The sequence below is a fragment of the Glycine soja genome, chromosome 11 (genome assembly GCF_004193775.1).
Source record: "Glycine soja cultivar W05 chromosome 11, ASM419377v2, whole genome shotgun sequence".
NCBI lineage: Eukaryota > Viridiplantae > Streptophyta > Magnoliopsida > Fabales > Fabaceae > Glycine > Glycine soja.
This window is the reverse complement of record NC_041012.1, coordinates 23,636,885-23,659,631: the sequence shown is the minus strand read 5'-3', so window position 1 is coordinate 23,659,631 and position 22,747 is coordinate 23,636,885. Positions and strand designations below refer to the sequence as shown.

General features: G+C 35.2%; 1 protein-coding gene across 4 annotated transcripts; it reads left to right on the top strand.

Annotated features, from left to right (window-relative positions):
* The first annotated feature begins 833 nt into the window (after nucleotides 1–833).
* LOC114376241 (6-phosphofructo-2-kinase/fructose-2,6-bisphosphatase-like) lies at nucleotides 834–12,650 on the top strand. 4 transcript variants are annotated; one of them, XM_028334247.1, is made up of 23 exons: nucleotides 836–1,279; nucleotides 1,380–1,443; nucleotides 2,490–2,785; nucleotides 3,087–3,242; nucleotides 3,876–4,085; nucleotides 4,205–4,300; nucleotides 4,828–4,926; nucleotides 5,047–5,076; nucleotides 7,094–7,147; nucleotides 7,479–7,532; nucleotides 7,615–7,692; nucleotides 7,788–7,879; nucleotides 7,953–8,010; nucleotides 8,088–8,162; nucleotides 8,903–8,950; nucleotides 10,093–10,190; nucleotides 10,575–10,650; nucleotides 10,912–10,974; nucleotides 11,079–11,170; nucleotides 11,334–11,402; nucleotides 11,486–11,549; nucleotides 11,648–11,713; nucleotides 12,400–12,650. In XM_028334247.1, exons 1-23 carry the CDS (start codon nucleotides 1,097–1,099, stop codon nucleotides 12,475–12,477), a joined length of 2,199 nt encoding a protein of 732 aa, XP_028190048.1. In that variant the 5' UTR covers nucleotides 836–1,096; the 3' UTR covers nucleotides 12,478–12,650. The 4 variants fall into 4 exon arrangements, 2 of the variants coding, with proteins under 2 accessions (XP_028190048.1, XP_028190049.1); XM_028334248.1 differs by lacking the exon at nucleotides 8,903–8,950; XR_003658926.1 differs by lacking the exons at nucleotides 11,079–11,170; nucleotides 12,400–12,650 and having other exon boundaries at nucleotides 834–1,279.
* The last annotated feature ends 10,097 nt before the right edge of the window (nucleotides 12,651–22,747 follow it).

Below are 22,747 nucleotides of genomic sequence, written 5' to 3'. Positions count from 1 at the left end.
TCATCAACCTTATCCTCACACATATCTTTGAAACGAGCTAAATATAAATATGAAAAAATTATGCATTTAAATATAATATTGTTTTCATTAAAAAAATATAAAATTGTTTTATAACGTGAATCATTTATAAATGACTATATATAATAAATATGTTAATTTTAATAATAATTATATTAATATTTTTTTATTACTTCATCAGTATTTATAATTATAAGATTCTTTTTAGAAATTTGTTTATTCATTTTTATAAGATTTTTTTCTACCTTCTAAATATAATATTTTTTTTTACATACTCTAGTTTAATTATTTTTTCTCCAAATATTAATGAAAAGTAATTAAGTGAATAGAAAAATAAAAAAGAATAATTTTAAAATAATAATATAAATAATTGATAAATTTAACGTGATTAACTAAATCAATTATTTTTTTTAAAAATGTAAATTAATTAAAAGACACTTATAATTAGATACACGAAAGAAATATATGAAAAATAGAATTATTTTATAGTGTTAATCGTTAAATTCTATAAATACTTTTTAGATATTTTTTCAATCTAAAAGCTTTTTTTATTTAAATTGGGAGTCATCTTTTTTCCAAAAATTTCATAAAACAACAACGTATTTCTTTTAATTTTAAATGTTTTTTTTAAGATACATCGAAAAAAGGTAAGAGAAACAAAAATTGTAATTATATGCTCTCATACCTCATACCTCGAATCAGAATCAGTTACTAATTACTTACTAGTTTTAGTTTGATACTATAAAAAAGGAATGATAAAAAGAGAACACAATCATGGAACACAAAATATAAAAAGCTTTAGACAGAGAGTTATAAAGGGTCCAACAAGACAGAGCAACACCTTCACTCAACAACCTCACTCCCTTGTCTCTCTCGCATTCTCGCTTTCCAATTCCCTAAATCCTCTTTTTTTTTTTTTTCTCTATCCACACCAAACATATAAACATACCCATCCCTCTTCTTCCTATCCATTTTTTATCCACCCACATCCACACACTACACACGCACACAACAACAACAACAATAACAATTTCCACACACACACACACACTTTGCAGAATCATCATCATAGAGAGAGATGGGAACGGGTGCATCGAAGGACGCAGATGAAGGGAGCAAGGAAGAGCGTGAGAGGCTCGACCATGCAGGTGGCCAACTCTACGTGTCTCTCAAGATGGAGAATCACAAGCTCACAGGGGACCTTGTTCCTCACGTTTATGGCTCTGTTCCTCTCGTGGGTTCTTGGGATCCTTCCAAAGCTGTAATTTTGATCCCTAACCTTTTCTTCCTTTGGTTCGTGTGTTACTGGGTGTGTCTTCCTTTTCGTTGTTTCTCATTGCTTATATGGGTTTTGGTGTTAGCTTTTCATGGAGCGGGAATCGATGTCAATGTGGGAACTTAGCTTTGTTGTCCCACCTAATCACGGTAATGCCTTTTACTTTTTTGGTTTTTGTTTCCAATTTTTTTTTTCCTATTCAAATATTGCAATTTTTAATTAGCTTAATTTCTATGCACGATCGCTAACAAAAAAAGCTTTACACTCGCAACCAATCAGAAAATATGGTAGGAGTGGTGTCGACTTTAAAGGTAGTTATTGTAAGGTTTTAATTGTTAATCAATCAGAAATCATGATAGGTGTGACAACTTTCAAGACATTTATTGTAAAAATCAACAAATTTACCATACACCTCAATTTCTAATTGAATGACAAAGTAAAGAGTGCATTTTCTCATTTTTTTTTATAATATCTCATTAACTTAACAAAAGTGTACTCAATAAAATAATGGATAATGTCTTAAGCTTATGTGGAAAAAAGGAAGGAAAGTGTGGCTCTTGGCAATGGCTTTGTTGCCTTCACCATGAGGAGGGTGTCTGGTATTGAGGTGTCTTGGCAATTTTGTGAAAGGAATGGAGTTTGGTGATGAAAAGTGTGTTGTGTGTGATTGTTAGCACGGGGAGCTTTCAATTTCAAAAGTATATTTAGAACAAAAGATAGAAAGACTATCCTTATATAAAAGTGCAATTGAAGGGGTGTTTAGCTTTTTGAACTATGTGCGGGTTTCAGAATTTAGCTTTGTTGTTCCACCTAATCGTGGTAATGCCTTTTCCTTCCTTCCTTTATTTGCTTTGACTTTTATTGAAGTTTCAGGGTTTTTTTCCTTTGAAAAGTTGTATTTTTTAACAATTTGTCTCTTGTTTTTTCCTTATCTCATTGACTTAACAAAAGTATGCTCAATAAACAGTAGATAATGTCTTGAGATTCAGAGGTTATGGGGGAGAAAAAGGAAGGAAAATGTGACTCTTAGCAATGCTTTTGTTGCCTTTAGTGTGAACAGGGAGTCTAGTATTAAGGTGTCTTGGTGCTTTTGTGAAATAAATGGAGTTAGGTTATGGAAATTGTGTTGTGCATGATTGTCTCACTAGTGAAATTGAAGGGGTGTTTAGTTTTTTGAATAATGCATGGATTTCAGAAACCTTGGATTTCAAGTTCCTGTTGAAGCCTAAGGACAGCAATACACCTTGTTTTGTTGAGGAGGGTCCTAGCCGCCTGCTTGTGGGGGGAGCATTGCAAGAGGATGCAAGGCTTGCGTTGTTTAGGCTTGATAGTGGCGAGGTTCTTGAGTATCAAGTGTTTGTTAAAGCAGACAGGGTTTCTCCCTTTGACCTTGCAGCTAGTTGGAGGGCTTATCAGGATAATTTCCGTCCTTCATCTGTGAGATGGATTCCGGATGTGAGCATAAATTCAGCACCTCAGACTGGTGGTGAGGTAAGATCAAAATAAAATCCCTCCTCTTGGCCACCTTCATTTTACTTTGTAATCCTCTGTTTCCTTGTTATCTGTAGAACAAAGTGTTAATCTGGTTCTAACTCTTGAGATAGTATGTACATGCCAGATGTCTTGCACTTAAAACCTCACCTTTTTCTAGACAATATATTTCAACTTGAAGTGCAAAAATATTGGTCAGTTTGATAGTCCTATTAATTTTATGTTTTGATTGTTCTATATCTAATGTAATGTAATTCTTTAATTCCAACTACTTTAGGCTTACTTTATCTTTTTGGTTCAGAATGGTTGTTCTGTGGGTTTGGAACTTGATCTTGAGCATTATGTTGTCCCAACTCCCGCAACTGCTGCAAATTCAGCACATGTATATGCCGCTAACATGACAGAGAATCCAAGGTCACTAATTTGTGGGTCTGGCAGCAGTTCATATCCCATCAAGGTTTTACTTTCAAAATCGCATTTTAAAATTATGATTACATTTTTAGTTATTTACAGCTCTTATTGTTGTGAGGATGATTGACTAATTAAAAACTTGAATCAGTCCTAGGATAGATTGTAATCCCTTTAATAAATTCTGTTCTTATTTTCAATCTGTTCATTTTTTTCACCATGTATCTTTACTTTTTTTCTTTTTCTAATGAATCTGTAACTGTATGTACATAAGAATTTAATTCTTTCGATTGAACATGCCTTCTATGCTCCTTAATTTTTATTATCAGACAGATGCTTGATATTATAATGTGCAAATTTGGTGCTCTATCATGAATCTTTATTTTTCTGTATTTGTAATGGATCTATAACTTTATTTACATAAGACTATTTCTTTCAAGATTGACTATGCATTGTCTTCTGTTTGTTGATATCTGTGACTAGCAGGCAGATGCTTGAGTCTACAAAGTGTTAATTTGACTCTCTCTCTCTCTCTCTGTGATAAGTTACTATGTCTTTATAAATTATAAGTAATGAATTAAGAGGAAATACGCAAGGAAGTAGGCTTATAGATTCTATTGACTCTTGATCCTGCAATACATAATTCATTACATCTAATAGGTTATGCTGATGTTCCAATCAGGAGATGCAGGTTATTGTGCCTGATCCATCTAAGATTTTTCAAAGTTCTGGAATGGTTGAATCCAAGTCAGTTGGAACATTTTCACCTCTGCAAAAGCAAGAGAGTCAGAGGGGACTTTTTGTTGATAGAGGTGTTGGATCTCCTAGACTTGTAAAATCTTCTAGTTCAAATATTTTCTCTACTGATCTCAATTTGGATAACGAAACCAAGGTCTGTATACATGATTTCCATTTCTTGTTTATTGTTCAAATTTATTGTTAGTCAACTAACTTATTGTGTTTTGAGGTTTCCACAAATAATTGTCTGTTCCTTTACCTTTTTATTGATAGAATTCAATGCCAGCTGCTGCTGGAGCCGTCGCTGCTGCAGCTGTTGCTGATCAGATGCTGGGTCCCAAGGAAGATAGACATTTGGGAATTATCCTGGTATTTTTCTGGCATGATGAGTAGTTAGATACTGATGCAAAACTTGATAATTAGCTTCGATTTTATTATGAGATAATTAGTTTCCATCTTGTTTAGTTTCATATTTCTATCTTGTTTAGTTTCCTTTTCTAAGTTATTTTCCCGAGTTTTCTTTTTATTATGAATTCTATTTAGAGCCTTTGGATTTGTAATTATTTAGGTGCAATCTGTAATATGAATGATATTTCTTTGATTTATATCAAAATTCTTCTAGAATTATGTGTTGAATTGTTTCTTACTCCGCTGCACTAGTTACTCATTAATTTTCATAGTTTTAGTAATTCTCTCAGCCACTCTTTTTTTTATTGCTTCAATGTGGAATTCTAGTCATATATTAGATGAGATTCGGAATTAAGAACATATAATGAAAGCTAGAATTTGGAAATTCCTGGCAAAAATGTCATTTCCATTTGTAGTTCATCAAAGTTAGTAAATTTGGTTTTTTAAAAGTAAATTATTTTTAATTTTTTACTAATTTTTTTATGTAGGTGGGTCTGCCAGCCAGAGGTAAAACTTTCACTGCAGCTAAACTTACAAGATATCTTCGTTGGTTAGGTCATAATACCAAACACTTCAATGTTGGGAAGGTTGTTTACATTCTTAACATCATTCATCTGTTTAATCAATATACTTTGACCTAGTGCAAAACTGGAAATATGTCAAGTATGAACTATGAAGATTAACCCACTTATTTTTGGATGTCACAGTATCGTCGCCTTAAGCATGGAGCTAATCAGGTAAAGTTTATTGTACGAATCTGTGAAATAATTTATGCCTTCTCATTTAAAGATTACCTGCATAACTACAGTAAATATTTAATTGCACAAGTTCTCGTGATTGATGAAATCTTTTGTCTCTCTTATATATTTAGTGCTTCATTTTTGCTTTCATTTATATCCCTCATTGCATGTAGTACTATATTTTGATGTATGATACTGATTGTCATGAGAATAAATGTGGTTCATGATAGTGCGGAAGTTACAGCAGGTGAAAATAATGCCAAGGCAATGTTTATCTAACGTTTTGATAAGAACCTTGGGATAACTGCACTACAAAAGCTAGCCATTGTAGTTGGAGAGCTCATGAGCCTATAAACCTCACACTAGAATCCCCTACTTCCAATGTAGGGACTCAAGTCCCATGCATTACAATTGGATTCTAACGTCTATGCACTAATCCCAGGTGAACACTACAATGCTGGCAGTTCCAATGTGAGACTCAGGTCACATACCTTGCAATTGGATCCTAACACATTTTACTCAACTATTTACTTTTCTAAATTCTAAAGTTCAAATGAGTAACATCTAGGGATGAACTCATCGGAATATGACACAATAGACTTGGAGTTTAGAAACTGAAAAGAAGGTAGTAAGTAGATAATTTGCTAAAAGTTTGATGGCCAGTGATTGTGTCTTTTTAACAAAAGTAAGGCCTCATACATATACACACCCATTCTCAATTGTTAGATAACCGTACTCAGGGCTTTGCTTTGACACACCCCCAACTTCTATATTTATTATCGCTTTAATTGCTGCTTCTCTGGTAGATATTGATGGTATTTGTGAGCCTGAGATCTAGGAAGAATTGCTACATATGAAAATGAGCACAATTTGTAAAGAAATAGCCCACCTGTTTCTATAGAAGAAATGGGAAATGTGCTCAATATCATTCAATTGAATAGTTGACCCAGCCCCACCACCAAAGGAATATAGTGTAGGACTGTGACATTTTGTCCCTAAATGGGTGTGTTTGCAGCATTACTCTTTTAACAAAGTTGGTCTGAAAGGAATATTAGTTTGAAATTCTAAGAGATTCATATTGTAGAGAAGGCCCACAGTTGTTGATGCTCTGTGGGCTTCATACTGATTTTTGATGGGGTGCTTGTTTTTGTGGTTTTTCATACCCCAGGGAAATGATTGAAAGTATGATCACGATGCCAAAGACTTGTGATTATTTGACTTGTGGACAGAACAAAATTGAAGTGACGATCTGTTCTTAAGTTCTCCTCAGTTGCGTCCCTTTTAATGGAACCAAAATGTAGCACGTTTTAACCCCCTTCCATGTTCTATTGTTTTAAATTCACAAAACAGAGAATAAAATCCATGTGTTATGTTCCACCTCATCTAACACGTTTGTCAAACACTAGCTTAGTTTCTGACTCTCTGGTCAGGTGTAATGTGTTCACTATTTTTTTCCAATCTGATTTTTTTTTTTTTAAATGACTGATTAACCTTTCATTGGTAGAAAATAGGCATTGGCATGAAATAGCAAGTAAGCAGGTATTCACAAGGACTTACTTCTCACCTAGTCTGAGTCACTTGACCTAAAAGCTTAGTTATTAAGCTATGGGAGACAAACAAAAGTTTTTACAACTTCAACACAACCCTTCAAATGAAACCCCAGTGGGCTTGAAATGTGGACCTAGTATAGTGTTACAGGTTCCTTGTTCTGAACTTAAATATTTACATAATGAAATTTATGATGGAAGGTGAAAAGTATTGAACTCTAATGTCTAACCAGTTAAAAAAGCTGTGATATTTGGGCAAAACCCTTAGAATAAATTTTATAACTATCAATATCAATGATCAAATATAATCTCTTGTCAGTAAGGGTCGTAAAGTTTCAATATTGCGATGTCATGAGGCAGTGACAACTGATTCCCTTTCTAACTGTTTTATTCTTGAAATAAAGATGTTGCACTAGCCTGTCATGTTTCCTTGGGTAATCTTAATCACGTAATATTCTTCTTTGCAGTCTGCTGACTTCTTTCGAGCTGACAATCCTGAAGGCGTGGAGGCACGCAATGAGGTAATTTTGATCCTTTTTCTTAATTATTTAATTTGAACAGTTTAATTGTGAGTCTGTGACAACTGACCGAGTAAAATCTATAGCTTGCACGCTAGGCCATAAGTTGTTTATTACTACATGAATTAATATGAAGTAACACCACCCAGCTAATCTAGAATAAATGAAACAAAAGAAAAATTCATATTGGCAGGCATCAGCATGTTTAGACTGTGTTAGACTTTAATTTAATGCTACTTCTAATATTTGATTTATTATAGATGGTTCTCATAAAGGTGACACCACATTGACCCTTTCTCTGTGTACATAGTTTTAATGTATCACGTGCCATTAGGTAGCAGCACTGGCATTTGAAGATATGATATCTTGGATGCAAGAAGGAGGCCAGGTAAGATCATTCTTGTTGGATATTTTTGTTACTTTGATGTGTTCTTTCATGTTATTTTGCATAAGTTTTAATTTCTATTTAGGTTGGGATATTTGATGCCACAAACAGTAGCAAAGAACGAAGAAACATGCTGATGAAATTGGCTGAAGGAAGATGCAAGGTAGTCAATGATGGCACTGAAATAAGTATATGATATGACAATGATAAATTTAGTTTTGAACTCTTCTGATCCATCTTTTTGTGTTTATGTTTTAGATAATCTTCCTGGAAACAATATGCAATGATAGAAATATAATTGAAAGGAATATTCGCCTTAAAATTCAGCAAAGTCCTGATTATGCAGAAGAGTAATGTTTCATTTAAAACCTATGCTATCTTGTTGGCTATGTGGATACATATGCAATTAACTTTCTTTTGCAGGCCAGATTTTGAGACTGGATTGCAAGACTTCAAAAATCGTCTAGAAAATTATGAGAAGGCAAGTCTATAACGTGTACTTTTTATGATTGTTCAAGCTGAGCTTTTTCCTTAAATAATGTTGATTCCATGCACCAGGTTTATGAGACAGTTAATGAAGGATCTTACATAAAAATGATTGATATGGTCAGTGGGCATGGTGGACAAATACAAGTAAGCTCAATGTTTTATTTCATTGAACATAATTATTTTGGATAGTTCATTATCTAGTTGACTAGTGTAAGAGATTACATTTGATAGTTTATTGTCTATATACTAGCTGTAATTTGATAGTTGAAAGGTGATGGAATGAAGTAATATCAAACAAGAAATCTTTGATGAGATTAGCATAAGATGTGTTGGACATAATTGGTTTGGGAACCAGCTCTGTTAAGTTAGTGACTTAGGTCAGGTTAGTAATTTTTACCAGACTCTAATAGAAACTAGATGTAAATTGTAGTTGCTGCAACGACTTAATGATGGTATCTTGGAATTGAAATGGTTTAGTTTTGCGAACATTGCTTTCCCTTTGTCTTATTTATTTCATGGTTGACTGAAAGCACAAAATTCAAGATGTGTTTGTGCTGAGAAGAAATAGTATTGGAAAGGAACATTGCTATCATATGAAAGTGTTATGGTGTACAGCAGCATCAGAACTAGCACAGTGGAGACAGACAAGCTAGGAAGAGTCGTAGTCAGTTTTATAAACTTATGATCATTGATGGAGTGGTTAAGCATTGACTTCAGAACTTTTTTCTTGCCTTAGAATTCACTGGCTCTTCTTATTTTTGTGAACACTAGCCGTGATTGAATGTAGAGTACCTGTGTGTGTGTGTCCTTGAATTTTGCTCTACCCATTTAGTTTCAAGTGACTTTGATTGCTAATTGTTAATAGCTTCTGTCTTTTGGTCTAGGTGAACAATATCAGTGGTTACCTTCCTGGACGAATTGTCTTTTTCTTGGTAAGTATTTTTTAAGGATGTAGTTAAATACCAAAATTACAGTCGAAGATTGACACATGCACACACGCACACAGCACAAACAAACAAACAAAATAATTAAGATTAGTATACTATCTGACCCAATATTGAGAAAATTAATGTAAATGACCCATCACTCTGAACTTTTATCCTGTGAAGGTACAAAGTTCCTTACAACTAACCCACATATTACATAATATACATAATTGGGTTGGTGTTACGTGATGAAATGCATAATTGAGCTTTTGTAATTGGCCTTGTGGAAAGCCACTTAGCCTAGAACTTTAAGGAAGCAGCAAATTTTACAAATTTTATTGCCCGGGGTTTGACTTCAAGTTTATAGGACAGATGAAGGAACAGACTTAATCTTCTAAACATGAAGAAAACATTTTTATGATACTTACCCTTATAAGTTATAGCCCCTCAATGGAAAGTTCTACTATCTGAACTCAAATCCCTGATTTACTTTTCTACTCAATCTGAAAGAACAAAGTGGCTCTTGTAGACTATGGGCTAGACAGCTATTAATTATAAAGGGATCATGTTTCTTAAGTTCGTGTTTTAGGAATAATGGTGATGTCATGGTGCAGGATAGTGAAATATTTATATTTAATAGGGTGGGGTTAGGATTTCTTGACCAGATTAAGGTTAAAATATTACTGAGCTGAACCATTGTATTGTATGTTCATGTTAGGGAGATTTAAAAGAATTAATAGGTAGCTAATGCTGTTTCTGCTAGTGTCCAAGTCATCTTAAGTTAAGGCTAATTCCGTGGAACAGGAAATACACAAAACCCATGGATGCTGGAACTAATCTAATCAACTAATTTTTTAATATTCACTCATAAATTCATATGACTACATCCCTGGAAAATGTTACTAGGGACATTGCACTGCTCAGTCTAAATTTGATTTGAATAGACTTGCTTTTCTTGGAGTGAGTCATGGTTATAAAAGGAAAATGATTTTTTTATTAATGGTAGTTGAAATTATTATGTAGTGTGTAAAACTAATATCTACAAAGTTATGCATAGGCTTTGTACCACTTGTAACTTATGAATAAATAGAAACTTTATTCTATTTGGTTTTCATACATTTCTATGAACCTAAATTTATGTGATGCAGGTAAATACACATCTTACACCACGCCCAATTTTACTTACCCGACATGGGGAAAGTCAGGATAATGTGAGAGGCAGAATTGGAGGGGATACTGCAATAAGGTCAGATAACAAATGAACAATCTGCTCGATATTTTGATTTATTAACAAATAATTACCCAGGAAAGTGGGGTTTTATTGTTGGAACCTTCAAGCTTCCCTGTCTTCTTTTTCTTCAATCTACCCCTCCCCCTTTCAATTGTAGAAATAAGTCTTGTTGTCATCTATTTATAGTATTATGGCACAATTGGTTTCTGAGGGAAGACAAAGGTAGTTAGATAATAAATTCAAGGACTTTGTTGCAAGGTTGAAATGGTGTAATAGTTCTAACTCCTCTATCCTTGAATTGTTGCTTCATTACTCTCTTTTCTAATGTGATATCTGGCATTAGAATCATTTTCAATATTTGGTTGAATACCTAGAACACTATTCAATTTGTTATAACAGTGAGGCTGGAGAACTTTATTCAAAGAAGCTTGCCAAGTTTGTTGGAAAGCGTCTCAAATCAGAACGGGCTGCTTCTGTAAGCGTTATCTATTGTATAGATTCAATCTCTACCTTTTCCCTTGAAATTCAATGCTCAAATAAAGTTGACGCTTGAAAACTATTATCCTTTTACACTTATGGCTTAGGCATTGTCTGCTAAATCTGCGTTTAACATTTATGTTGAACTGTGATCCAGTGTCAATGATTATATATCATTTATAGTGAATCTGCTAAACAGCATGTATAAGCAAGTATTAAAGGGAATGATGATTTGTGATATTTGTAACTTCTTGTCTAGATATGGACTAGTACACTGCAACGAACAATTCTGACAGCCACTCCAATTGTTGGATTTCCCAAGGTTAGTGTCATAATTAAGTTTATGGTTGTGTACATTCATGCTATTTATTTCACAAGAAATAGGTTGACAAATGTACACATTTTGACTTACTATCTATATGTTAGATACAATGGCGTGCACTTGATGAGATAAATGCAGGGGTGTGTGATGGTATGACATACGCAGAAATCAAGAAAAACATGCCAGAGGAGTATGAGTATGTTTGCAGACTTGTAATTTCTCTCTTATTTGCAAGTTGAATGCAACTAATATGGCAGATAACAAAGAAGCACAATGTGAAACATCTTTTGGTTTTGGGGTTAGAAGATGTTGTTTAAACTCAGTAGTTATTATTTCCCTCCCCTATTGTCTTATTGCAGATCGCGCAAGAAGGACAAGCTTAGGTATCGTTATCCTCGTGGTGAGTCATACTTGGATGTCATTCAAAGGTATATTTTATCTTATAAATATTATTTAGTTCCTTGCTTCAACTTGCTAGATATAAATAACTCAAGTTTTAGTAATAATACAGATTAGAACCTGTAATTATAGAGCTTGAGCGCCAACGAGCACCTGTTGTTGTGATATCTCACCAGGTTGTATGCAAGTCATTAAGCTACATTCATGCTTGTAAAGACTTTATATGGTTGACTGTTCTAATCCGTGAGGTTTTTCCATACGTTTCACATTGCAGGCAGTTTTGAGGGCACTATATGCTTATTTTGCTGACAGACCTTTGAACGAAATTCCGCATATAGCGGTAATTTGTGAATTATTTAGCTGAACTTCTTGTTCTTACTAGATGAGTGCATATTAAACATGGAGTTGATGCTTTGTGCTTATTGACTTGATTGCAAATATTTAAAGAACAATGAGTAAAGCCTAACTTCATTCCTGATAAGAAAATGAAGCATGGACACTTGTGTGCTATTACATGCCTAGAGACAGTTAGAGACAGAAGAAAGAAGAGTGTAGATATGATAGGTATTATGATGTGACAAGAAGAGAGAAAAATAGAGAGCATCAGTTAGATGTATACTTTGTGTAAGGGTTGATGTATTATTACTCTTCGTGATATTGTACGGGTCGGTCATTTTAGTCCTGGATCTTAAAAAATGCTATTTATTTCTGGAAGAGGGGCAACGTAAATAATATTTTCCTATTAGAAATTAAATCAAAGCTTTAGTAAAGTTGAGGTCAGGGACTAAAATGACAAGTGCATACAATTTCAAAGACAAAATTGAGGATTTATTGAAGCACAAACTACAGTTGTTTCTAGTTACATTACATTAATTAATGGAATGGAGATTGCCTTTCTTTGCCTACTTATATTGTTTTGTTAACAAATTTTTGTGGGGTTCACATTGTCAGTTGGAGAAATCTTCACTTTTGGTGAATGATGATGAATATGCTGAAGATATCTAACATGAGATTTGTGATTTCCAGGTTCCTCTTCATACGATTATTGAGATACAGATGGGAGTCACGGGTGTCCAAGAGAAAAGATATAAACTAATGGACTGAAATGAATTGAAGAAAAGTTTCTCCTTCTAATACCATACTATGGCCTACAAACCAATTATCCATTCTTCTGATTTTAATTTATTGGCAAAATGTAATATTCCCGTAAATGGACTACTTGTTTAAAATTACCATAATAAAAGGAAGCTATGCTCTTCAAATTCAATATTATTTCATTTCAAGTGTAAATGACGTATCTTACATAAATATTATATTTCCATCAATAGTTAATACTCATTCCTTAATATTAATATAAGTTTAAGCTCTTGATTTTGAAGATGTGACATTCTTTAGTTTAATTCTTGGTTCTCTCTAGATATAAGTGGTAGTGAGTGCCGTTAATATGTAAGATTTTGTTTGTGGCTAGACTGGAACTACAATAATTAGATTGTGGAGATATAAAGTGGGAATGGTTGCATATTCGATCTCTTTTACTAATAAAAATTAACAATCTAATAGAATTGAAAAACAATGCTGAACATTACGGATTTATGGAAGTGTTATGTAATCTTTTGAAAATTGCTGGTAGGTTTATGGAATACCAGGAAGATGGTAGAGCAAGCTACTATTCTACAGAAAATAACTAGAGAAAATATAAATAAGTGCTTTCTTGCCTTATTTCATTATTGTGGTGTATTTATAATGACCATACAGGGATAGGATTTTGGCACTCATGGCCCATAACAGAAATGCAAAATAATTGTGGTAGTGCTTGTCGGCAAGGTGAGTGGAATCAAGCATAATCCTGGAGATATGGTGGTGTTTTGTGCACCCTCTTGGACCTGCTCCTTCCTGGGTTGGGATTGCTATCAACACCTTCCTCTGGCAGAATAACCTTGTCCCCAAGGTTGTAAGAGGTGTGAAGAGTATTCCACTCCTCCCAAGAGGTGTCTTTCGATGCTAGGTTGGCCCACTGAACCAAGACTTTCTGGATTGGTGGAGTGTTGTCATTGTCCAATTTCCAGTCCAAGATTGACAGTGGTTTGACCACATGTTGGTTCTCTGAATGTAGTGGTGGTAGAGGATGTAGTTCAGGGGGGTTGGTCCCATGTTTGGCTTTAAAAGAGATACATGAAACATAGGATGAACTTTAGAGGATGTTGGCAATTGAAGGCCATAAGCCATTGTGTCGATATGCTCCTGGATGCGAAAAGGACCGTAGAAACGCTTAGAGAATTTTGTGTAGAATGGTCTGGGAGAAATTTGACGATATGGGCGAAGGCACATGAAAACCAGTCGCCAACATTGTAAACAACGTTGCGACGATGTGAATCAATGATCCTTTTCATGGCAGCCTGGGCCTTAGAGAGACGACACAGAAAGTCAAAATGAAGTTGGGCTCTTGTCGTCATTAATTCATCCATGACCTCAACCTTGAAAGAACCTTCCAAATACTGAGGTATGGAAGGAGGGGCCTTGCCATAGGTGGCTTGAAATGGCTATACACCGGTGGCGATGTGGACAACAATGTTGTAGGACTATTCCGTGAGGGAAAGAAATGAGCACCACTGTGATTCCTTATTGTGAATGAATGCTCAGAGATATTGTTCGAGGATTCTGTTGAGTACCTCAGTCTGGCCGTTGGTTTCTGGGTGTACGAGGTACTCATCCTCAACTTGGTCCCACATATGCGAAATAGTTCTCGCCAAAAGCTACTAATGAATATCAAGTCGCTGTTAGAGACTAGGCTTCTTGGGAACCCATAGAGCTTGCAAATGATGTCCATGAAGAGCAAAGCTACCTTGTGAGCTATGTATGTTGATGACAGAGCACCGAAATGAGAGCCTTTAGTGAAGCAGTCAACCACCACGAGATTGGTAAAGCCTTGTGACGGGGCAATCCGGTAATGAAATCTAGGGAAAAATCTTTCCAAATTGCGATAGGAATAGGAAGGGGCTAGAGTAAGCCTGTTGGCTTCTTGGTCTCATATTGGTTTGTTGGCAGATGAGACATTGGGAGACGAACTTGCAGACATATTGCTTCATGGTGGTCCAAAACAAGTTGTCATGTAGACTGCAAAGAGTTTTGGCCGTGCCCAGGTGACCGCCAATGGTGTGGAGTGAAATTCTTCAAGTAGAAGGGAAATGAAGTTGTGATTGTAGGCAAGCCAAATCTTCTGCTTATGGAAAATGAGACCGTGTCAAACTCCAAAGTCGGGGTGGCTTGCCGGAGTATCTTGGATTTGTCGTGAGAAAACACGAAATTCCTGGTTATTATGAAGGGACTTACAAAGTTGTTCCAAGAATTCGAAGTTAGGCATAGAAAGAGAATAATGGTGACCTGTATTGACATTGATATGCGACAAGGTGTATGCTACGACATTGTATGATCCTGGCCTGTATTGAATTGAATAATCATAGCCCAGAAGCTTGGCGAGGTAGTGTTGTTGTTCCGATGTTTGGCTGACCTAAGACATAAGATCTTTAAGGCTCTTGTGATCAGTAATGATTATGAAGGGTTATTTAAGGAGATAATGTCTCCATTTTCACACTGCTAAAGTAATAGCAACTAATTCCCTGATATATGTCGACACACTCTTCAATTGGGGGCAAAACACTTTGCTAAAGAAGGCTATGGGGTGCGACTGTTGTTGGAGAACAACTCCCATGGCAATGCCTGACATGTTAGTCTCCAGGATGAATGGAAGCGCAAAATTGGTAGAAACCAGGACGGGGGCTTCCTTCATAGCCTCATTGAGATGGAGGAAGGCTAGTTGGGCATCCGTGGACCAGTGGGATTGGTCCTTATGCAAAAGACTAGTAAAAAGGCTAGCGATGGCAGCATAGTTACAGATGAAGTGCCGGTAGAAACCGGTGAGGCCCAAGAAACCTCGTAATTCGGTGGTGGACGTAGGGGGAGGCCAGTCAAGCATGGCATTAATCTTAATGGGATCGGTGGTGACGCCGGTGGAAAAGACCATATGTCCCAGGTACTAGAGTTCATTTTTTGCAAACAGACACTTGTTTTTGTACAAATGGAACTTATTCTGAGCTAATAGCTTGAAGATCCCTTCCAAGTGAATGAGATGTGAATCTAGTAAGGGACTGTATATAAGGATGTCATCGAAGACGACCGCTATGAATCTACAAAGGTACGACTTAAGAAATTCGTTCATGGTGGCTTGGAAGGTGGCCAGAGTGTTACAAAGTCCAAATGACATCACCTTATACTCATAATGCCCTGGTGGGTTCTGAAAGTAGTTTTGGGCACATCCTCGATCGCCATGCAAATTTGATGGAACCCTTGTCGGAGGTCCAGTTTCAAGAAGCAGGTAGCAGTACCTAATTCGTCCAACAGTTCATCGATGATAGGCATAGGGAAGTGATCCTTGATGGTTATCTCATTCAACGCACGATAGTCTACGCAACATTTCCAGCTGTCATCTTTCTTCTTCACCAAAAGGACAGGTGAAGAGAACAAACTCTGGCGCAATTGAATCAACCCCGTCTACAACATGTTAGCCACATGTCGTTCTAACTCTACTTTCTGGCTGTGGGTGTAACGATATAGGCGAATATTAACGGGGTTGGAATTGGGATTGAGGTGGATGTGGTGGGAGATGGGGCGGGGGGGGAGGGAGCTCGATTGGCTCCTGGAATAGTTGGTTATAACAGGATAAAAGGTGGGTGATAGGGGGTAGTGTTGCAGGGGAAGATGAAGGTGGGTTGGTTTTGTTGGACAAGTGGCCTCAGAAATATTAAGAAGGGGGGTTGAATTAAGATTTCATTGACTATTTCTAATTAAAATTTTCCCTTTCTTAGTTATTTCCTAGATTCAATTATTTCTTTGTTAACAAGTTACTGAAATAATAAATCAAGGAAAATAACTTGCGGAAATGTAAAGACAACAGAAAGTAAAAGAGATAAGGGAAGAGAGAATGCAAAACCGGATTTATCCTGGTTCGGCCACAACCCGTGCCTACATCCAGTCCCCAAGCAACCTGCTTGAGATTTCCACTATCCTTGTAAAATCCTTTACAAGCAATGAACCACAAAGGAATCCCTTCCTTTGTGTTCAGTGATTACAACCAAGAAGTTATACCCACTTCTTGCAATGAATCCCAAGGAACATTGGTCCCTTGTGTCCAGTGATAATAACCAAGAAGTTATACCCACTTTTTGCAATGAACCTAAAAGCGGTTAGTCTTTTGATTCCGGTGATAATAACCAAGAAGTTGTACCCACTTCTTGCAATGAACCCAAAAGCGGTTAGTCTTTTGATTCCAGTGATAACAACCAAGAAGTTATACCCATTTCTTGCAATGAACCCAAACGCAGTTAGTCTTTTGAGTCCAGTGATCAACCAAGAAGCAAATTCTGCTTCTTGCAATGAACCCAAAAGCGGTTAGTCTTTTGAGTCCAGTGATTGCAACCAAGAACACCTTCTCTTAAAAATAGTCACCAAGAGTAGGTCTCTTGAAAAGTTTTTTGTAAGAATGGAGGAGAGGAAGAAAATAGAATAACACAGGTTTTTGCTCAATGAATTTTTCTTGACAAAGCAAGTATTGAACAAAAACTTTTTAGAAAGAAATTGAGAATGATTGAATGAAATCATCAGTTTGAAATTTGTGCCATGGTTACATATTTATAGCCATTTGATGGCTCTTGAAGAAACCATGTTAAAAGTTGTGACTCTTGACAATTTCTTCAAAACTAGTCACTTTAAAAGTTGTGACTCTCTTGAAAACTAGTCACTTTAAAAGTTATGACTCTTGGAAAATTCTTCAAAAACCAGTCTTTTTAAAAGTTGTGACTCTTGGCAATTTATTTTTCAAAACTAGTCACTGGTAATTGATTACTATTATAGTGTAATCGATTACACATCAACAGTTGTGACTCTTCATGTTTAGATTTGAAAACCAACGTTTAGAAATACTGGTAATCGATTACAAATGTTGTGTAATCGATTACATAAGTTTAAAAATGTTTTATCACAAGTTGTGACTCTTGAAATTTGAAATCCAACGTTCAAAAACATTGGTAATCGATTACATGCTCATGGTAAACGATTACTACTTTGTAAAACAGTTATAAAACTGTTTGGGCTTCTGGTAATCGATTACTGCCTTATGGTAATCGATTATCAGAGAGTAAAAACTCTGGTAAAAAAATTTTCTTTGAAAAATTCTTTTGGATAAATTGTGTTATACAATCTTTTCATTGAAAAATTATTTTTAACTTACCTTGATATTTTTCTTGAGGTTCTTGCATATCTTGAGTCTTTTCTTGAATCTTTGATTCTTGAAACTTTCTTGAATCTTGATTCTTGACTTGAGTCTTTGGCATCATCAAAATAAGCTTGGAAGCTTTGCTTCCACAGGTTTGGGCTGGGTCGGGTGTCTGGGTGAGTTGGAACAGAGTCGAAGCTCCTTGGGGTTGCACCAGACGATGCACTTGGTGGGATGAGGCTGAAGTGGGCTGGAGTGGTACATCAGCGTGCAAGTTAACCTAGCAGCCCAAATGGGTGAATGACATTGTAAGGGTTGTGTAGACAATAAGTTTAGGGCCCAAGTCTTGGAGCCATTGGATGCCCAGGACGATGTTCGATCCACTAAGGCCCAACATAAACAGGTATGGCGTAAATTAGTGGTCCTGGATAGCGAGTGGAGTATGAGGGCAAACACGATGGCCGAGAAGAGTGTCATCATCGCTAGCCATGACCTGAAGGGGATTAATGGCTATGGTGGGTAGAGTGATGAAATGTGCAACTTGAGCTAGTATGAAATTGTGGATACTCCCACCATCCACCAGTATCATAACTTGGTGATGGTTTAGGGTCCCATAAATGCAAAAAGTAGTTGGGGAGGCATGCCCGACATTACATTGAGGCTCAGGTGAGGGGATTCAAAGGCCAAAGGTTCCGGCAAACTGATCGGGGAGTCTGTTGTTGAGGGAGACAATGACAACTCTGACTAGTCATATGCGATAAACAGGTGTAATCGGGGCTTACATTGGTGGCCAGTAACCCACTTCTCATCGCAGTGGTAACACAGACCCCTATCCCTGTGGTTTGCCAATTCTTCGACTAGTAGGCATTTGACCAAAAACTTGGGAAGTGTTGGTAATGGTGGGGAACTTGTTGCAGTCGGCAGCTCCAGGGGAGCAGATGGTGAAGGAAGCAAAAACCGATTGGTCGTGAAGCTTGTCTTCCTATAACTTGGTGAGGGCGATGGCTTATGGTAATGATAACGGTTGCAACGCCTGGACTTTGCGACGGAGCTCGAGAATGAGTTCTTATATGAAGCAACTCAGGATAAAAGGTTGAGCGAGACCCACAGCCCGATTGGCCAGACGCTCAAACTTCGATAGGTAATCATTCACGGTTCCCTTTTGTTGGAGCTTGAACAAAGCACCGTGAGGGTCATTGTAAAAGAAAGGCACAAATCGAGACTCAAAGACCTGTAACATGGTTGGCCATGAGGTTAAGAGCCCGTTTCGCGACATTCATTGGTACTAGTAGAGGGCTAGGCCTTCCATGTAAAACGACACCACCGTCAAGCGTTCGTTGTCCGACACACCTTGGGAGTCAAAGAATTGGATAATTTTAAAAATCCACCCCAGTGGATCCTTACCATCAAATCGCAGAACGCCCAATTTCATAAATGGACGAAGGGGTGGAGAAGGGGTTAGTAATGGTGTTGAGGAACATTTAAGGGTAGATGGAGTAATGGTAAGGGTGACAAGTCGTACCAGGATATAGTCAATCTTGCTATCCATGGTCGGCTGGGCTTGGGCTAAGGACACATGGTTTTGTGCGAGGGAGTGTTATCCCTAGGTGAGTCAAAGGACAGCCTCCTCAAGGAGTTTTGTGGATGCTTCCCGAGTGTTGTGCTCATGCATGGCAACAACGCCGAGGTTAGGTCAGACCAATTTGGTAGAGCAAGCTACTATTCTACAAAAAATAACTAGAGAAAATATAGGTAAATGCTTATTGCCTTATTTCGTTACTGTGGTGTATTTATAATGATCATATACAATGATAGGATTTTGGCGCTAATGGCCCATAACAAAAAAGTATAACAAAAATGCAAAAATAACAAAGTAGTAAAATTGTGCTAGTTTGTTATAATCATGATAGTTCTTGTTGGCAAGGTGACATCCTAGGTGAGTGGAATCAAGCATAATCCTGGAGATATGTTGGTGTTTTGTGCACCCTCTTGGTCTTGCTCCTTCCTGGGGTGGGATTGCTATCAGAAGATGCAACCTTTTTCCCGTGATAAGAACTTATATTCTATTTTTAATATTTTAGTCCTTTGATAAAGTAATTCATAATATCTCACAGCATTCACTCCTTATTTGATAAGAAAAGTATGGTGATTTTATTGTTAATCATAAATACTTTGAAATACTTTGTAATCTTTCAATAATTTAAATCAGTGGTTGATAAATCTTTTACAGATTTAGTCGCTTTACAGGTATTAAATATAGTATGGATTACTTTATTTTTTCATAAAAGATCAAACCATATTTTTCATTATATTTTTAAGAGATTAGCATATGTTGTATTTTTGTTTATATTAATATAAATAAATTTGTATGGACAACTTTTTTTCTTTTTGTTTAGCACTATCAAGTGCCCGGTTTAAATCTTTATTATAAAGGTACTTATTTATTTTTGCATTCAAAGTATTAATTAATTAAATTGTTTCAAACTCTCTTTCACTTAAACATGTATCACTGAAAATTAAAATCGCATTTTTTTCATTTGAAAATATAACCTCATTTTCTACAAAAATTTTTAATATCATGTATTAGAGAATGTTTTCACATCTTGGGTCACACACAGTTGGCACTCACCAACACATAGACATAGACACAGACTCTGCAAGGGGATATCCTCCACCACTCATGGTATCCACAATACATACCGACTGTCATTCTGTTACACTCAATATTATAAGTTAAACTTTAAGCCTATGAATATTTTTTTATTAGTTTTTTAAAAATAAAAAAGATCACACATGTTACTAAAAAACTTTACATATATTTCTTTTTTTAAAGTAAAATAAGTTTCTCTTGATTTTCACTTTAGGTCTCACATCCTACTGGTCAACCCTCTCCATGCATGTCTGTAAAAGACTCCACTGGACAGAGACATCATTGCAAGGGTAGAGCCTATAGCCACCTACATCTTGACTTGTTTGAAGGAAACAATGAATTGTTGAACTCATTCTCATTCCCATTCCCACCGTTAGAAGACAACCTCAATCCCAACCCACCCTTGTGACCCACATAGAAGAACTCCTACCTTACCATTACCATGGTTATGTTTTTAACTACATAAACCTTAACCTCTCAAAAGATTTGTTTCTGCATTAAACGGACAATCTAATCATAAGTCATTGTATATGTCATCAATGTGTCATTATTCTGTGAGGAAATGAATTCAAATCCTTTAAGCAATCTATTTGAGTAAAAAAAATATAATTAAGAGAAAATCTATAAAAATAAATAAATTTTGTGATAGAGATTAATCATGATAAAGTTAGTGAATAATTCTCCCTTATAATATAGTGAAAAAAAATTATGTAAAATTTATTAATTTTTATAATAATTATTTTAAAAATTATAAAATTTTAAAATATGATTCAACATCGAGGTTTTTGGTGTCCTTGACCACAATGCAAATACAGTTATGATCACATAATTATTCGCAATTTTCTACAATACTAAAGAATGTCACAAAATTGTAACTCTAACTAGAATTTAAAACTTGTATACTAAAAATGATTTTTGATTGATTAATATGTAAAAATTTCATATTAAATGTATGTCTATTAAACTCCTAAACTATCATAAAAAATTTCTTTAAAAATTAATCACTAATTTAAAATTGCAACCCATGCTGTTCATTAATAATTGTGGGGGATAATTAACGGTTCATATTCTAATGATTTGCTATGTATGTGCATATTTAATCCTTAATTTTATTCTTGTAAAAAAACTCCTTAATTTTATTATGAAAAGACCCAAATTATTTACTTTACCATTTAAATTGAAATGATCACTTTAGTGGAGGAGTCATGCATGTCACAGTCCACAGAACCATCTACAGCCTTATAATGTGGATATATGCAGCAGCTCAGATATGCCGTGAGAGCTAATCGCACTTTTTGCAGGGCTTATTTAACGACTAAAATCACAATGAATTCCATCAACACTTCAATGTAAATTCCCCATTACACACCCCAACATATATATACAACTCATTTAAATTAGAGAAAAAATTATATATTATAGTATAAAAAAATTTATATTATCATTCAATCATATATTATGTATAATAAATTTATTAAATTTTATATAATTATTTTAAATTTTTTATTAATAATATATAAATTATAATTGAAATAGTCTACGACTATTAAACTTTTTAAATTAACACTTGCTATATTTTTCATAAAATTTTAAGTTGTTAATTTTTTGTTCTTTAATTAAGTAATTAATCAAATCATAACTAGAGTGATCAAAATCAATAACTAAAAAAAAAACAAGTTAACTAAAAAGAAAAAGGTGCAATAATTTTCAACTGCATAGGTTTCCTTTTGAGATGATACAATTATTACATGGTGGCAGTTTGGGGTACGTCAGAGAGTTCACGAGCCTATATATACCAATACCATACACACACCCTGATCGCTGGAAGCATGCAGCAAAAAATGGTGGAATCTATGCAAAGAGTTATCTATTACTGTTGCTATTGGCATTTAGCTTTGGTTGTAGGGTGGTCAAGGTATGCCAAAATAAAGTGATAAGAAAAAAAGCTCTGATCCTGTCTGGTTCCATTCGCATGGGGACCCCATCCCCAATCCTACTTCTACCCCCAAACAAAATATCCTCCCTATGTTGACAAAGTTTAACTAAATAATAATCAAGTTTATTTTTTATACATTATTATTAGTTATATTACAAGTGTTTTAGAATTTAATGACTATACAATTTTTTTATTGATTATTGTTAGTTGTTAATTGATTAGTAAGAGAAATTTAAATTCGTAATCTCTCATTTTCCTTTAATCATCTATCATCAAATTAATATTATAACTCCATCACTAAAATGGCATTTGTTATGAAGTATGACCTTTAATCAATTAAATAATAAATATAAAACTGATTCATATAATCAATACAAGCATTTTTCCAAAATTTTACACTATTAATCGATTAAAAATTATTATTAATATAATCATTATAAAAATGAATAAATTTATCATTATTACACTCTCATTACATATACTATTTATTTATAATAATAACCAAGCAAAAAATGGTTCA

Excerpts from the sequence above, each read along its gene's own strand:
- LOC114376241 (XM_028334247.1), top strand. The coding sequence starts at position 1,097 with ATGGGAACGGGTGCATCGAAGGACGCAGATGAAGGGAGCAAGGAAGAG. Across the intron at positions 4,086-4,204 it reads ATTTGGATAACGAAACCAAG|AATTCAATGCCAGCTGCTGC; the intron begins GTCTGTATACAT and ends TTTTATTGATAG. Across the intron at positions 8,951-10,092 it reads GACGAATTGTCTTTTTCTTG|GTAAATACACATCTTACACC; the intron begins GTAAGTATTTTT and ends TATGTGATGCAG.